Below are 18,325 nucleotides of genomic sequence, written 5' to 3' on the forward strand. Positions count from 1 at the left end.
ACAATAACCTGGGTAAATTAGGACACTTTAGGGCACCCACCAAGTTCAGACTCTTTGGAGGAGCATTGGATCTGTGGGTTTTTTTATGGTTAGTGCAGGTCTTAGAACATGAATAATGAGTAGGAATGGGATATGAATTCTAGTTTTATTTGTTTGTCTCTGCATCTCTTTATTTAGACATAGGCCTAAGGTTAAGAGGGGAAATGATATGATTCAGACTTAGGGGTGAGTAAAAATAAGATTATATTGAGGAGCAAGAAACTAAACAGAGAGCCTAAGAAGAACCATTTAGGAGAAGGGGAGATAAATGAGATGATCGAGTTTATGGAAGGCTTTGAAAGCTACCCAAGGAAGTTCAGATTTGATGAGGCAGAAAGTGAGAAGCTACCAACGCTTTTGAGTGTCAGATGCCATCCCTGGAGAGGTGTTTAGGGAACAGGGTGGGCAGCCATATGTAAGAAGGATGATGGCGGTGGTACCTGGAGCAGAAAGTCATTCAAAGCCAATCACTGTGGTGGCCACTTCAAGGGGAACTCTGAGTCACAGAGGGAACGCTCAGTGAATGGAAAAGAGCATAAGAAATAAGTCCACTGAACCCGGCGGCGTGGCTCAGTGGTTGAGCATCGACCTATGAACCAGGAGGTCTCGGTTCGATTCCCGGGCAGGGCACATGCCCGGATTGTGGGCTTGATCCCTAGTGGGTGTGCAGGAGGCAGCCGATCAATGATTCTCTCTCATCATTTATGTTTCTATCTCTCTCTCCTTCTCTCTTCCTCTCTGAAATCAATAAAAAAAATATTTTTTAAAAATAAAATAAGCTCACTGAACAAACTTATTGACTAAATATAAGCACAGAAGGAGTCAAGGTTTCCATTAAAGTCTGGCAGCTTGGCGACTGTTGCAACTTCTCAGCTCTGTGGACGGGGGAGTGGGAAGTGGGGGAGCTCGGGTGGTGAGGCCTGGCTTTGCCCCTTTCAGACATGATGCTTTCAATGACTATCGGCAGAGGAAGTGATGTGTTCATAAAGTTGTTGTTGTTTTAACCAACTAAAAGGTAGTCATTTTTCATCATGATTTTTAAGAGGCTTTTGTAGTTTTAATGAAACAATGTTCCTGGGCTCTGTTTTCTTCATACCATTTAGAGCCCATATTTATATGAGCCTGTTAACGTCATTTATGCTGAGTAAGGATAGAGGAAAATTTTTATGGAATGTGGAACGACGGAAGTTCAGGACATTTTTGCATGTTTCTAAATGAAAAAGATTGATTAAACTGAAAATCTCCAGGCCGTTCCATTGTATTTTCATAATGTGACTCTCGAGTTGCCTGGCACATAGCAAGGATTCAGTAAATACCCACTGAGTATATGAATGAAAACAAACCCAGAACTCGGTCATGAGCTGAACTGCTCACAGGTGAAGGGCAAGAGTCACGGTGGGTGAAGTTTTGTTGGACGTCAGTCCGGGGAGGTTCATTTGTTCCCGTTTTCAGGACAAAGTAGGATTGCCTCTGTACATTTGGCAAAAGGAAGGAAAACAAAGTACCCCAACATCTGTCCGTAAAGACCCAGCAACCCTTTCGATGGCACGGGAGAGGAGGCGGGTGCAGAAATGGGACAAATGGAATTGATTCTGCTTGGCCTCGCCCAGTTCCGTTCTAATTGTGTGAATAGGGAGATACTTCTCAACAATTCATAGACACAGCTCTGCACGTTTCCAAGCTGCTCCTGCAAATTAGAGGTCAGTTTTCTTCACTCTGGAAACAGAGTTCCAGATATTTGGGGCAACACATTAGCTGTTGCCTCATGAGAACAGATGTGAGGACCAGGGTAATAAGATATACAGTGTGGCCCTGACCGGTTTGGCCCAAATCACCACACATTTTTGAGACCTTTTCACCATCTTGTACCAGAATCTTAAAATGCATGTGCTGTGTGCATTGTATATAAGTTTTTGATCAAATTTAGAAATATTACTAAAAATACAATGTGATAGGGGTGGCATAACACTTCATTGAAGAGCTTAATAGGGAACAGTTTATGTTCTGCAAGGTTTCTAATTTTTGTTGACATAATAAATGCTTATATGACCTCCATAATATCCACAGGGAAAAGGCAGTGGTATTGGCTCATAGCTACATAGAATGGCTAGTCAAGTCATTACTCAGCCAAAATGGTTTCTGTCTTTGTGTATCATAGAGAAGACAGCAGTAGTTTTATGCGCTAAAACCAGGGGAGTCCTGCTCTCTGACCCTCTTTCCCAGTCCCCGTTTTACATAATTCTCCCTCATTTTAGTCCCTCTTTACTCCCCTCAGTCCTTCCTACTTGAATTCTCCTCTCCCATTCTGTCATGACTCTGATCATCTCCAACTTTTGTGAGGTTGGTCAGTCATAGACCGACTTCCGTTGACTTCCGTGATAACTTGACTTCTCTCCCCATTTCTACCACTCTTCAGAAATCCACACCCATGTCTCCTCTGCCATCGGTCACTGCCTCACTCTCGTCTACATCATTCATTGCTTTTTCACCACTAGCTCATTCCTGTCATCATACCTACGTTCTCTACATCACCCCACTTATAATAACCTCCCATGGTGCTGCCCACATCCACCTCCACATGCTGCCTTGTTTCTCTGATACTTTTTACAGCAAAATTCCCCAGAGAACTGTCTGCACTTGCCACCTCTCCTTCATTTTCATTCTCTTTTCCCCGCATTCAAGGGGTATTTGCCATCACCACTCCACAAAGGAAGCTCTGGTCAAGGACTCTGAGGACCTGTTCTTTGGCAAATCTAATGACTAGTTCTTAGTCCTCATCTGACTGGACCAATCAGCAACCTTCAACATGTTGATTTTTCCTTCTTCTTGAAACATCTCTTTCACTAAGTTTCCTTCCTTCCTCCTTCCTTCCTTCCTTTCTTCCCTCCTTCCCTCCTTCCCTTCCCTCCCTCCCTTTCTTCTTCTCCTCCTCCTCCTCCTCCTCCTCCTCCTTCTTCCTCTTCTTCTTCTTCTTCTTCTTCTTCTTCTACTTCTTCCTCCTCCTCCCCCTCCCCCTCTCCCTCCTCCTCCTCCTTCTTCTGCTCTTCTCTCTCTCTCTCTCTCTCTCTCTCTCTCTCTCTCTCTCTCTCTCTCTCTCCCCACCGACCCCATCTGAGCCTACTTGACACCTTTACTTGGACATGTGTTCTAAGCTACAGATTCCAAGCCTCCCCCCCCCCCCCCCCCCCCCGCCATTTGTCCTCATCTGAGTAAATGGCATCTCCATTTTCCTGACTTCTAGGGCACAAAACTATTGGAATCATTTCTAATTCTTTTTGTTCTCTCACTTTCATTGTTAAGTCCTATCTACTCCTCTTTTAAATACACACCCGTTCCTCTGCTGCCTCTTTGATCCAAGCGATTATCATCTCTCACAATATGACCAGTGCCTTTTTTTTACTTGACTTCTCTGTGTCATTTTTACATGTGTGCCTCCAACTTCTGGAGATGGTATTTTCCTTTGCCCAGTGTTTTACCAATCCCTCTCGGCTCCTCTGCCTACCTCCTTGTTCTCTGCCATTATCTTTTATCGTCTTTAGCACCACGTACTTCTTAGTTGTCCTTCCTCGGATTTTGTCCTCAGCCCTCATCTTCCACACTCCTTGTGCTCTTCCTGAGAACTGTCACTTAAAAGTATTAATTATTAGCTTCCAAGTATTCTCAACTCAGCCTTCTCTTCCAAGATCTAGTACCATAAATTTAAATGTTTACTGAACAGCTGTGCTCTAATTCATGTCCAAAACTGAGCTCATCATCTTCTCTCTCACCCCAACCTTGGACTTTTTAACATTCTTTTTTCTCTCCAGTGGAATCACTGTTCTTCCTTTATCCAGGATTTCTTCTGGACAGTAATAGATTGAAGTACAATGAATGTTCAAGTGTCCTCTTTTTTCTTTTTTATAACAAAACTCCTCCTCTATTTCAACCTCTGCACAGCATCCCAAAGATGCTAATTTGATTATAGCACCCTCTGCTTAAAACTCTACTTTGCCAGAATCAAGGGATCCTTTTCCAATTCTTGCATTCAGGCAAAGGAGAAAAAAAAATTGGCTATGTCTCAGAAACCATTTTTTTTTCCTGCTGCTAATACAGTCCAAAGAAAGCAATGTGCCAAATCTCATCAATCTGTTTGCTCATTAATGAATGATTTATTAAATAAACATTTCATGAGTATGCATAAGTATTGTCTTGAAAATTCATAGCAGGTTCCAACAGTACATTTTTCACTCTTGGCTCTAACCTAGCCTTTCTAATCTTCCTTTTCTGGGGCTAAGCATACTTTCACTAACTTTCCCTCTTCAGATTTATTTCACTTATGTTTGTATCCATCATTGCCTAGGTCAATTCTCATAAGTGTAATTTGGGGTATATGACTATATAAATTTGACCTTTCCTAAAGTGGTGAAAGGTAGAAAACTCCAAACAGTGAAAAATCCAAGGATTATTTACATATAATTTAGGAAACTTTTCTGCGTCTTAGGTTAATGGTAAATTTATTTCAACAATTATAGTGTTGATAAAAAGAATCGATCTAGTCATCTGAGGATTTTCTTTTATGGCCATATATAATTCACAAAATAAATAAGCCTGCACACGGGAAGCAATAATTCCCCCCGCATATATAGAACTGTGTAGAATAGTTTATTATAAGCAGTACGGGTACAGTTCATGTCAGCATAGTTAAGACATTAAATATTTAGAAAATGTCGTGCAAAGATTGTATTTCCTGGTTGTGCGTGGTCACTTGGAGGCGGTGATAACCACTCACCGTTCATCCTCACAACCACTTGGTGTGGCAAACAGAAGAGATAATTTTATCCTCACTTTGCAGATGAGAAGACTGGCTCCAAGTTGTTAATAGATATTTAAATTCACACTTACTGAAGCCAGAGTTTTAATTCCTATGGCATACATCCCCCATTTACCTTGCCTTTGTGAAAGTTCTAAAATATTGTCTGTGTGGTTCGCCGTGAATTGCTTTGCAGGAAAAAAGTGTTTTGTGCTTGATGATGTGTTCAGTAGGGCATATGATTTAGGGCAGTGGTCGGCAAACTCATTAGTCAACAGAGCCAAATATCAACGGTACAACGATTGAAATTTCTTTTGAGAGCCAAATTTTTTAAACTTAAACTATATAGGTAGGTACATTGCTATTAACTTAATTAGGGAATTCCTAAGGCTTAGGAAGAGTCACACTCAAGGGGCCAAAGATCCGCATGTGGCTCGAGAGCCGCAGTTTGCCGACCACGGATTTAGGGGACTGCACATAAGAAAGACCCTAGAAAATGACTCAAGCCCAGTGTTTGTATGTGAATGGATACTTTTTGAGCTTTGGACACTGCCGTGGTTGCAGTCCTGCACATTCTGAGATTACTTGTGACTTCTCCTCAAGTTTCCCTCCTCAGAGAGGCTGACGATGGGGGTCTAGCATGGGGGAGGGGAGGGTCCCTCTCTTGCAAGAGAAATCTGGGGTCAACTTGTCTATCAGTGCCAGTCCTCAGAGTTCATCTTCTTCACTATAACTTTTGTAAAGGGTCAAATCAGTGTGGACTGAACAGTCTTTAGAATTTGGTTCACGTACCACTTTTATTGCAGCCTATGTAAGATTTGCTTAGGGATTTAAAAAAACCAACTTCCAAATTGCTTAGGAAACCAGTGTTTAGTCTTTTTAACATTTGCTATTTCCAAAATATCTACACAAATAATAGTGATATTTTAAAGGCTTAAAACACAAACTTCACTGATGGACAGGGCGCACATTACATATAAACATAATCTAAAAAGCCAGAACACCAAACTTCTCTTTGACTAACTTGTATTCAGCGGGACAGACCAAAGCCACAAAAGAATCACATGAATACAATTACTAATTCAGTACTAGACACTATATATTCATTAGGTTTATTGCACCCTGAAATCTGGGTATTTTCGTTTCCATTTCGCATGTAAGATCCTGAGCTTCTGGGGGGCTAATTTGCATTGTCAAATAGCTAGAAAGGGGTAGAGTTGGGATTTGAGCTCGAGGGTATTTGGTTCTTAAGTAAATGTCCCCCCCCCCCAGCATAAATATATGGGTAAGACTAATCAATATTCTTCTAATGAAATAATTTTTTGAACAACGCAGGCTTTCTAAGGGCCAGATAAAGATATCAGAAGTGGGCAATTTTTATGTCACTGATGGCTCACCTTTTCTCTTTGGTCAAAATTTGAAGCAAAGGAATGAATCTCAAATAGTTTTTTTTAAAAAGTGACCGTTATTTCAACAGGAATTCTCTTGCTCTGGTTCTCCACAGCAGGAGAGAACCAGGGTGTTTCATGGATAATGATTCCCAAGAAGTACACCCAGGTAACTCACTGAATGTGACTGAAGTAAAATCATGGGAACTGTGAAATCATTACAGATCACAGGACATGTTTTTGATGTTGTGAACCCGATTCAACTCTCTAATTGTTGCAGTAATTTAAAAACAATGCTGTCTTAGGGGAGGTACCCATCATTGCAGAGGTCTTCCAGGTGAAACTGTAAGAGCAGGTATAGAGGCTTCCAAAAACCAAGTAACAGGATGGAGACAAAGAAATGCAACTGCCCTGAGGGTCAGTGATACCCTAGGAAGAGCCTTTGAAAAAGTTAAAGGAATAGTAATACAGTTGTACTACTGGATTAACATGATTTTCTTTTTCATTAAAAAAAATAACTTCAGGAGACATTGACCTAAATGAGGCTATTCACAAAATGTGGTCATTGTGGAGAAGAAGGTAGAGGTGTTCATGGATTATAAACTAGCCATGAGATGGAAAGGAAAGGGTTGAAATGAACAGCCAGTGCTGCCCTGGCCAGTATGGCTCAGATAGTTGAGCATCATCCCATGCACTGAAAGGTTGCAGGTTCGATTCTCAGTTAGAGCACATGCCTGGGTTGCGGGCTCGATCCCCCATAGAGGCCATGCTCAATGTTTCACATCAGTGTTTCTCTCTCTCTTTCCCTCTCCCTTCCTCTCACTCTCTCTCACTATCAGTAACAAAATCTTATTAAAAAACCACAAAACTGCCAGTGCTCCACCTGAACAGAGGCCATGAGTGGGTCAGAGGAGCCGGGTGTGGACAGAGGTGCTTCCTGTCTTGATGAGCTGACCAGTGAAGCCAACACAACATGCTAAGGAGTGAAAATTGTTTTCAACGTTTTAAAAATTACATTTATTGTGGTCATATTGGTTAATGATATTGTATACATTTCAGGTGCACAACTTAATAACATCGCATGTATGGACGCTGTGCTCACCACCTGAAGACTGGTCTCCTTCTGTCCCCACAGATTTGAGCCCTTTTCCCTCTTTCTTCTCCCCTCACCCACTTTCCGCTCTGGTGACCACATGCTGTTGTCTGTGTCTATGAGTTTGCTTTTTTGTTTGTTTGTTCATTTGTTGCTTTTTGTTTTATATACCACATATGAATGAAATCATATAGTCCTTGTCTTTGTAAATATACTGGTATATATATTTACTGATTTCAGAGAAGGGAGAGGGAGAGAGAGATAGAAACATCAACGATGAGAGAGAATCATTGATTGGCTGCCTCCTGCATATCCTCCTCTGGAGATCGAGCCCGAAACCCAAGCATGTGCCCTCAACCAGGAATCGAACCATGACCTCCTGGTTCATAGGTCAACACTCAGCCACTAAGCCATACCGGCTGGGAAGTCCCTGTTCTTTTCCATCTGACTGTTTCCTCAGTATAATACTCTCAAGATCCGTCCGGGTAGAGAATATAAAGATTGTGACAAATCCTGTAAAGACTTAAGTTTCAATAACTGGGCAACTGGTTAATAGCTGTGAACATGATATTATTCCTAAGTTATGACAATAGAAGTTTGATCTTTCAATTTCAGAACTCTCAGAAATAAAACAGAATCTTACATGGAGGAGTGTATTAGGAATTAGTAAACGTAAAAAAAATGTTCAGGAAGAGTACTTTAAAATATGAGACATTAAGGAGGTGTATGAGTAATTTATTGAAACTAATTGATATCAGGCACTTATTAAATTCTTTTGAAGTCCCATTAAACTGAGGTCATAGATGATTCAAGAGGCAGGAAGAAGTGATCAGACATGCCTGGCCTAGAGGCCCCCGGAGGGAACTCCTCCCTTACTGTATGAAAATAGCTTATGGGTGAAACCGGGCAGGGCAATGAGCTTCACTTTTCCAGAAAATGAAGAATTACAAATCCAGCCTCATTCCGATAATTGGTCCTGGAGTACCCAATGCGCTCCAGTCTCTTACTGCTGGGGGAGAAATAATTTAAGAGAAAGCACGGCAGGTCCACAAAGATGATGTTGCTTGGTTACTCAAAGCCATTTGGTAGCATGCTGAGTTGCTCTGCTTTTTAGAAGGGCACGCTTTGTATCCACATAGGAAAAGGGTGGAGAAGACCACTTGAAATCATTTCTAATTGCAAACTTGCTTCCTCTGAAAACAGGCTTTGCTTTTGTAGTGCACAAGCCAGTTCTGAGTTCTTTATTCAGATGTAACTACCAAGATACATGTTGAATCTGATGTGTTCTTCTAAATATTGATATTGTGATGATGAATTTGCTTTGAGGGAGTTTGAGCTGTGTTTTGTTGTTGTTTTTGTTTTTGTTTTTGTTTTTAGGAGGTAGGAAAACCAAAGATTTTAGACTTCCTGGCCCCGGAGTCCTGGGGGCTGCCTGGAGGGAGTGTTGTTCAGAGGAGAGCACAGAATTTTAGAGCCAGACAGACTCAGTCCAAACCCTCCCTCTGCTGCTCTTAGCTTTTGGAAAAAATTACTTAAAATGTCTGACCTTTGATATCTCATCTCTTCCGTAAAAGCAATGTTTTTTTAATAGATTTACTGCAAGGATTGAGTAACAGAATACATGTTACATGCTTAGCACTTAACAGGTTTCCAACAAGTGTTCTCATATTATTTTGAAATTGAGAGAGCTGCAGATATCTTTTCTTTTGTATTCAGTCTGTGAAACATCACAGAGCTGTGCTGGAGGTGGGAGGGGCTTCAAGGGAGATGAGGGGGACCCAGAAGCCTTGTTGCAACTTGTGGACTTTTAAAATTTAGTCTTATTCTCCAATTAAAAAGTAAGAAATGGGTTCTTCTTTTTCTTCTTCCTCCTCCTTGTCTACTTCCTCTTCCTCCTCCTCTTTTTTTTGTGTATGTGTGTGGATGAAAGTGAAGTAGAACTAAGAATAATATTACCTGAGATACAGAAAAATTTTTTTTTTCTTTTTTATCACTTTAGGCCACTTGGCTTAATATTCTGTTGGCTATATATATTTTATTTTATGTGCTAAACATGTTGATAAAAATAGTGATACAACCCAGCCAGCGTGGCTCAGTGGTTGAGCTTCAACCTATGAACCAGGAGGTCACGGTTTGATTCCAGGTCAGGGCACATGCCCAGATTGTGGGCTGGATCTCCAGTAGGGAGTGTGCAGGAGGCAGTTGATTAATGATTTTCTCTCATCATTGATGTTCCCAGCTCTCTCTCCCTCTCCCTTCCTCTCTGAAATCACTAAAAAATATATTAAAAATTAAAAAAATAAAAATAGTGATACGCCTTATTGTTTGATGCATTAACAAATCAGTGGTAGGGGTGAGATGTGGGAGTTTTGTAGGCAAATCCCACCCTAGTGTAATACTTGGCAGCTTAAACATTCACCCATTGTTTTAAAAATTCTATTTTCTACTGAACTTGTGCCAAATGCTTCCCAAATTTTGCTGATAAGAATATAAAAAGCACATGGCTGTTGCAATCATCAAGTGCAGATTAGATTACATTTATTCCGCAAACACAACAAGAAACCTTAAACTTAGAATTCTGTTTATGTATCTAGACTGTTTAATAAAATTCCAGATCTTTCCCTGACCATCAGGTTTTCAATGATTATCTTTTTTAAAAACATATTATTTCAACTACAGGCCAGTGCATGAATTTTGTACATGGGTAGGGTCCCTAGGCCTGGCCAGCTCTCAGGGCCAATCGGGGCCTTTAGGCTGCCTGCTGGGGGCTTCCTTCTGGCTGCCAGCTGGGACCTTCCTCCCCCAGCTGCCGGCCACTGGCTGGGACCTTTCTTCATTCTGCTCTGCCCCCTGGTGGTCAGCGCTCATCATAGCAAGTGATCGAACTCCCGAGGGGACACTTTGCATATTAGCCTTTTTTATATATAGATTAGAGGCCCGGTGCATGAAATTTATGCATGGGTAGGGTCCCTAGGGCTGCCTGGCGATCAGGTCCGATCTGTGGGGCAACTGGCAGGGCAATCAGGGCCCCCATTTGCACCCGCCTTGGCCTGGAGCTGCCCACTCTCCGACCCCGCCGCCGCTGCCAGTTGCCATCTTTGGGGTGACCGGCGGTGCAATCAGGGGCCCCCGCTCACACCTGCCTTGGCCTGGTGCCACCCACTCACTGGCCCCGCCCCCCATTGCTGCCGCTGACCGCCATCTATGGGGCAACCAGCAGGGCAATTGGGTCTCCCGCTCGCACCCACCTTGGCCTGGCGCTGCCCACTCACCTGCTCCACCATTCCACCACGGTTCCACTCTCCTCAGGGCCCATCGGGGCCAGCAGTGCTTCCACTGCCACCCACTGCCAGCGCTGCGTCACCGATGGCCGCCGTGTTCTGCACCAGCCCTGGTGGTCAGCGCACGTCTAACTCCCGGTCTGCCAAACTCCCGCCTATGGGGACAATTTGCATATTAGCCTTTTATTATATAGGATTAGCAGGGGCAAAAAGATTTGGAAGATGAGAGCTTGATTTTTGAACTAAGATTAGATGCCTGAAAGTTATCAGTTTATTTACCAGGATGAATAGTATTTGTATAATGGAAGGGAAAGGTCAGAAGGAGAAATGAGATGGAGAGTTAGTGAGGGGATGTCACAGTGCAAGGAAATGAGAGAGAACTGTGAGAACGTCCATTCTTATCAATTAAAGGGAAGAGGAATCCCCAAAATTTAGGTTTTAAGCATTGCATTGGGAGTGGAACCCTTTGAGTTAGGCTAAGAGCATAGGTGGTTAGAATTCAGGCCAAATGAGAAAAAATGAACATGAGGAATAATTTCAGAATTAAGAGAAAAACTACTTTTAGGATCTTAAATATGTGGCTCAGTATGTCATTGTGGTTAAGAGGATGATCCGTGGAATAAAGCTGTGTGCATTCAAATCCTAGCTCCGCCCATTTCTTGGGGTGTCCATCAGTCACACCTGGAACAGAGCAAGTCCTCTGTAAGTGTTGTTGTTGAGGATGGTGATGGTGATGATCGATACACTATTCCACAGAAAAACGTGGTCCACGTCCTGTTAATCAAAATGGAGTAATTTGGTACCATTTTCAAATCTGTGATCATTGCCAAATTGACAGAATAGAGTAGAGTACTGGATAAACTGTCAGTGGTACTATTTTTAATAGTATTAAACCAGAAAGGTTAGGTGCTAGAGAACACAAATTAGTAATCTAATTAAATCACCCTCGAAAGGGACAGACCATGTTAACAGCAGTCAGATTTGTTATTACAGAGCAATTATGCAAGGGGAAATATTGAAAGATGCTGTGTGTCATTGCCAGATTTTGCACAATTCATTTTACACCGGCAGAGAAGTGTAAGTTAACCAGTTTGTTTGATAAGCTAAAAGCTCCTTTATTAAAATGTTTTCATTTATATAAAGGGAGCAACACTGTTGAGAATCTAAAAAAAAAAATTGCTGGTATACTGAACGACATTCATTTATGAACTCACTCGCCCCAGCCACTCTCACTGGGGCCGACTCCAGTGCCACGTGACCTAATTTGTGAGGTTCAAAAACAGTTTCTGGTTTGAACATTTTGTACATCTCCTTAAATCACTCTCAAATGAAATGATTTCCATGTGGTACCAAATGATTATTTGGTCACATTTCAAATTCAAAGAATATAAATCTTTTTATGAAATATCAGAATGTTCGCAGGACTAGTGAACAGTTGCTGTTTTTTTTTTTTTTTTTCTTTTTCCCTCTTGGTTTCTGGCCTTCACAAAGATAGGAAACTTTTCTAGGCTCCTAACTATTGTGTTCTTCCGACTGGACACATCCCAAATTCCTCCGAGTTTTGTACCAGGCCCCCTGGGGTTTGTTCCAAGCTCGTCAAGCTCACACTTGGAGCCTGAGGACAGAGGGCTACCTCAACCTCTCTGTGCCCCAGCCTCCTGATGTGTAAAATAAGGACTAATCAAGCCTCGTGATTTGATTGTGGGGACTGCATGCCTGTTTTTATACAAGTAGCTATCACAGTACCCAGCAGAGACACACTCTTACTAAGTTGTCATTGCTTTATTTTTATCTTAATGTATCTTTAAGGATAGCAGTCATTTGGTCTAGCTCACTGAAGTACTACTGATATCTATTTGAACAAGTCTCTTTAATACATTATTGGTGTCTGTGTGTGTGTAAAACACTAAGGGTTCCTTGACAAATTATTCTTTTTTTGCTAGAAAAGAGGGGAAAGTTGCTTTACACACACATTCATATATGTGACAGGAATTAGTGTCTTTTTGGTAGTCATCTGTTTAAGGTTATAAGGCATGGATGAGGATTTTGAATAAAAGTATCCTAAAACAGGTGAATATCAAAATGAGAATTTCATATAGTATCCCAGAGCCTGGGACTCTAAATTCAGAGCTCTTTCAATTATACCAAAAACAGACACTAATTCCTGTCACATATGTGTAAGCTAATTGTTATGGGAGCATGGGGGAGGTGACACTTGCTTTGGGTTTTGAGGGAAGAATAAGAGTTTAACATGATAAAACAAAAAGACATTAAACAAATACCAGGAACAACATTGCTCAAGGCATCAAGACACACACACACACACACACACACACACACACACAGAGAGAGAGAGAGAGAGAGAGAGAGAGAGAGATCGTGCGGAAGAAGGTGGGCTTCTTGAGTGACATGTGGGATGGGCTTCAGTACTATGATCTGTTTGGGAGCTATTGCTGGATTTATAAGCAAAGACTGAGGATAAATTCTTCCTTTCCAGACAAATGTAAGAGACAGTTACAAGAAAACATAATGTTTTTAGTTGGTGATGGGAAGCTACCGAGTATTTGTACTGATTGTATTATTTTTAAGTAGATTACCACCAAAGGCCAAAGGTTTTATACATAGGAGGAACAACAATTAGTAAATGCAATAATAGTGCCTTGGTGTGCACTTCTATTTTCAAGGTTAATTATTTGTTTAATTAAAACCTTCAGAATCAACCAGAGGTGCTATTGCTAGATGAGCATGACTGTCTTTGTCGGTGTAAGAATCTCGTGACCACTTTTTTAAATTTGTCAATAAGATTTGGCCTTTTTTTTGCTTGGAAGACCATATCATGTTTGTATTAGTTTCCCTTGCAATTACTGATTATAGCTGCATTTTACAAATGAGGGGATTGAGTGGTATACAAAGGTCCCATATCTAGAAAGTGGTAGAGCCAGGATTTGTGCTCATACAATTCTGTATTCTTGAAAAATAGCTCTCAAGATATTATGAGAGATTAGATTGGAATTCGAGGCAGGGAGATTGCTCTGGAAGCTACTGAAATTGCCAGGAATGAGAGGGTGACGGGGGACCAGAGAAACACACGGGACAGGGGCCGTTGTCAAATGGAACCAAGAGTGAGTGATGACTCAGTGGGGAGGAAGAGGGAGGTGTTGGTGTTGATTTCTAAGGCCTAGTTGTTTTTTTCCTAGATTTCCCTACAATAGGGAATGCAAAGGAAGCATGGAATTGGATGAAAATCATGATTTGTGTTTGGGGTTGAGTTGAGCAAACCAGGCCATCGCTGGCCGTCTGCTGTGGAGCGCAAATAAAAGAGCAGGGTCTCCTATTGCGTTTATTGATGACTTGGACATACTCTTTAGGTTTCCTGAAGTGATTGTTTTCAACTTTGGTCTCACAGCAACTACCATATATTGAGGGTTTCTGTTGTTGTTACTGTTGTTGTTTTTTGCTACTTTGACAGAGAAGTAAAAACATGCTTATAATTTATGTCATGTGCCATGGTCACTATAATGTAGGCTTGGCCAGAGACCCAAGTCACAATGAGCCTTTCCTGCTTCTATATTTGAACTACATTGTGGTGTTCATTGTGCACTGCCCATCATCGGAAATTCGATCTCAGGGCACCCCTGTCTGACTCACCTTGCTAACCACTGCTCACTAGGATGTAAGATGTTCCTAAAACTCCCCTGTGCCCCACCACATACTTATCCCAGTGAAAGCCAAATGGGGTTCTTGTGCTGTTGGCTGTGACTGCAGAGCTGACCACCTTTCACTCCCATGTTCTCTGCAGAATCTGCCTCTTCGGGAGCCAGGACCTGTGAGGACGACCTGTCGGAGCAGCAGCTGAGAGTGACCTCAGGTAATTGGTCTGTTCCTTCTCAAAACCGTGTCTGTCTGTCCTACAGTTGTTACTCTCATCAGTTATGTAATGCATGGATCTCTGGAACTGCTCCAATTAGATTTGATCAGATCTCTTATAGAAACAAGTTAATAGCAAAAGCAAATATATCTGTATATTTGGATGCCTATGTAAAGTGACTTTTTTTAAAGAATGAGTAACATCTGCTGGATAATTTCTCACATCTGCATTTGTACACTGTGAAGTTTCACCGAAGTGGTCAATTTTATACAAAGGATAAGCCAGAAAGCCAGATATTATTTTTACACAATTAAAAAAACCTGGTTGGTGGAGTTATTTTTGGCAGTCAATGGTTTGATTGGATTTTGTGTAGCCATGTCAACACATTTACTATTCCCTGTGCTTTGTGTGTATATGTGTATGTTAAAAAATGGCAGCCAGGCCTTGTTAGCTGCATTATATTCAGATAATTTAAGAGGAAACTCACCCATGTTGCTACAACACACCTCATTTATTTCTGCTATATAAACATGATCCCAGTTCCCAGATTTATACAATTGGAATAATAATGTGTTATATAGAACAAAAAATGATTATAAAAAGTCCTTCGCATTCATAATGGGGTATTGAAATACTTTACAAAAAAAAACCCAAAAACAGTTTTGCAAGTGAAAACATTCCTGCAATATAAAGTCAGGATTTCCGTCAAAAATTATTCAGAGTTTACCTTCACCTATGCATCTCTCATAAAGACTTTTTTATTACATATGTTATTTTTCCCCTAGAAAATTAGAGAGCATACTTAAGATAAAATAGTACAAGCCCAATTTGCCTTCCTCACCTCAAATCAATGAAAAGATTTCATTAATGACCTGATTGGAAATAATAGGGCAAAATCAAGGCTATGACCAAAATTGTCAAACTAAAAGGATACCACTCCCTGTTGACATATTTATTTATTGTCTTTGTTTACAAAATCTCCATCTTTACTCAGTCTCTCTGAGAAACTTTATATTTAGATGTTCCCATGCCTTCTGCATATTTCCATGGAGATGTTCTATAGGGAAGTCAAATATAACAAATTCCAAATTGAACTTCTCTTTTCTGCAAAACCATTTCTTCTCCTCTTTTTCTTCATTTCAACTGATGACATCATGCCATAGACCCAGTTACCCTGAGTAAGAAAACTAGGAGTCATCGACTTCGCTCAAAGTATTAGTGCCAGTGGCTGCTGGGCGTAAGGCTTGAATAAGATTTTTGGACAACATGTCTATACAAATAAACAAGTTATTTGCAGATTGTAGTAAATGAGATCAAGGAAGTAAGAGACGTGCAGTGCTCAAGCAAGGTTGTCAGGTGTGGTCCCCAGGAGGAGGGTGTGATCACATCTGCTGAGCAGACACCTTCATGGCCACTGGATTTCACAGCTTGGAAGTTGTCGGTGGCTTTGAGAGGAACAATTGGTGTGAAGTCAGACTGGCGGGTTGGATAATGAATTCACTTTTAGTAGAAAGAGAAAATGTAAGGACACCCAGACCAGGCCGACACCAATCCAAACAAACAAATACTCCTTTTCGAGTTTTATTGAAGGGGAATAGAAGAATGGCATAGCATCTGGATGCCTCCTCCTCTTCTTCAATTTTGCATCCTAAATTCAATTTAGTGTTTCAACAAATCTGTATTGCCTGCCTACTCTATTCCAGGCACTGTTCCAGGTGCTCTGGCACAAGGAGCAATAAGATAATCACTATTTTCAGTAAATGTGTAGCTATTAGGGAAAATAGGCACAGTACATGGATCATTTCCAAATACTGTGGTAAGTTGTTTGACATCCATGTAGAGAAAAAAGAAGAAAATCTTATTCAGAAACATTAATCCCAATTCCAGATTTAGGTAAGACTTTTTGGATAAAGAAATAATTAATAGTAATAACACAGCCAGCATTTTGAAACACTTAGTTTGTTAGGCTATGTGCTGACTGATTTTTATATATTATAACAAACCAATGAGGTAGGCATTGTTAATTCCATTTTTTACAGATGATGAAACTGGTATTTCCCAAGCTGGGCTTGAAGGGAAAAAATGTATATACAGTGTAGAGAAGTTGTCCTAGATAAGACAGGGAAATATAATGATATGTACTGGAAGGCAACATTAATAACAGTCACGTGTTTCTAGAATAGTGGTTCATGAAATGTGGTCCTTGGATTAGAAGCATCATGTTCACCTGGGAGCATAGAGATGTAAATTCCCAGGCCTCCCTCTAAACCTCCTGAACTATAAATTCCAGGGGTGGAGCACACAGTCTGATTTCTAACAAGTCTAACAGGTGACTCTGATGATGCAATTTAAAAAATGTTTTTATTGATTTTAGAGAAAGAGAAAGGGAGAGGGAGAGAAAGAGAGAAATATTGATGTGATGTGAGAGAGAAACATCAATTGGTTGCCTCCTGCACACACCTAGACCATGCACTGCCCTGACCAGAAATTGAACCTGTGACCTGGTGCACAGGACAATGCTCAGCCAACTGAGCCACACCCACAAGGGTTGTTTGTTTGTTGTTTTAAGCATTAAGTGCTAGGTAGGAAGTGAAAAAAAATGAGACTGGAGTGGTGGACAAGGACCAGGTATCTCGGAGGTATTCTTTCCATGCACAGAAGATTGAACTTTTGCTTGTAGTGAGTCACTAAAAGATTTCAGTAGGTTGAAGTAGCTCATACAGAGGGTGGATTTGGAGGTTGGTGGTGGGACTGGACAGGGAGAGAGTGCAGGCGTCCAGGGAAGAATTCTTACAAGCCAGGTGCTTTGAAGAGATGTTCAGTATATAAAACTAAAGATATTTAAGTTACTCACTGTCCTCTGCTTCCTCTTTATATGATTGCTTCATGGGCTAAAAAGTGTGCAACGCTTTCCTTAGAGCAGCGGTCTCCAACCTTTCGGACCTCCGGTTGGCGACCGCTGCCTTCAAGGACTCAGAGAGAAGGTTCCCAAGCGCATTGTGGGAGAAAGCCCGGGAACCAAGGGCAGTTGGCTGGCTCCTAGATCAGCAGTGTATCACTGGCGTAGACGTGCTTCAAAATGTGTATTATGATTTTATAGAATTGAGATTTTCTAATCATTTTCATTATTCAAATGAAAATACTTTGAGCTAGTCATTCAAAACATTTCTTTTAAAAATAGTTTATGTGTATATACAAAATAACTTTTATAAGATGATTTTATCTATGATAAAAATGCTACGGGAAATTAATTGTACTGAACTTCTATAAGACTACGGTATTATTTCAGAACATTTAAAATTAAAAATATATACTATTTTTCTGAAAACTGGGAAGTTCTAATGGACTCCGGTGTTCATTTTAAGCTTAACTACATTCCTATCTTAGAGTTTAATATATGAAGAAATAGTGTGTTTTTTATATTACATGAAGCAAAAGAATCAAGATATATATGCTGTGAAAGCAACAGTATTATGAAATGTTACAATACCTTTATTAGGATTACATGTACTATATTAGTGAAGAAACTTATTGGTGAAAATGTCAACTGCATTAGCATCTTTGGGAATTTTATGTAAGTTAGTATCTTCATTTTGGAATTTTACGTAATTGAATTTATGTCATTTCCCTCAGTTCTAACGCACATTTAATCCCTTGAGCACATTTAATGTCACGTATATATTTTTGGGTTTTTTTGGTTTGTTTCCTATAATGCATCTTACACACTCGATGGCATTTTACATGGAGGAAGCTGCTACTTGAGAATCAGAACTCAGCCACTCCCCCCGCAACCCCGCCAACGTACCGCTTTCCTAGGGAGAGAGTGGTTTCTCCGCATTAATCCTCCCAACTCTAAAGTCTATTTAT

The 18,325-nt window shown here is 40.8% G+C and overlaps 1 protein-coding gene across 1 annotated transcript in view; it reads left to right on the forward strand.

Moving 5' to 3' along the window:
* ZFHX4 (zinc finger homeobox 4) overlaps nt 1-18,325 on the forward strand; it is a 184,352-nt gene that overhangs the window by 135,733 nt on the left and 30,294 nt on the right. Inside the window, 1 exon segment of the mRNA XM_005866409.2 lies at nt 14,390-14,458. Coding sequence (XP_005866471.2) covers nt 14,390-14,458 — 69 coding nt within the window.

This window comes from Myotis brandtii, unplaced genomic scaffold (assembly GCF_000412655.1).
Source record: "Myotis brandtii unplaced genomic scaffold, ASM41265v1 scaffold23, whole genome shotgun sequence".
NCBI classification, from domain to species: domain Eukaryota; kingdom Metazoa; phylum Chordata; class Mammalia; order Chiroptera; family Vespertilionidae; genus Myotis; species Myotis brandtii.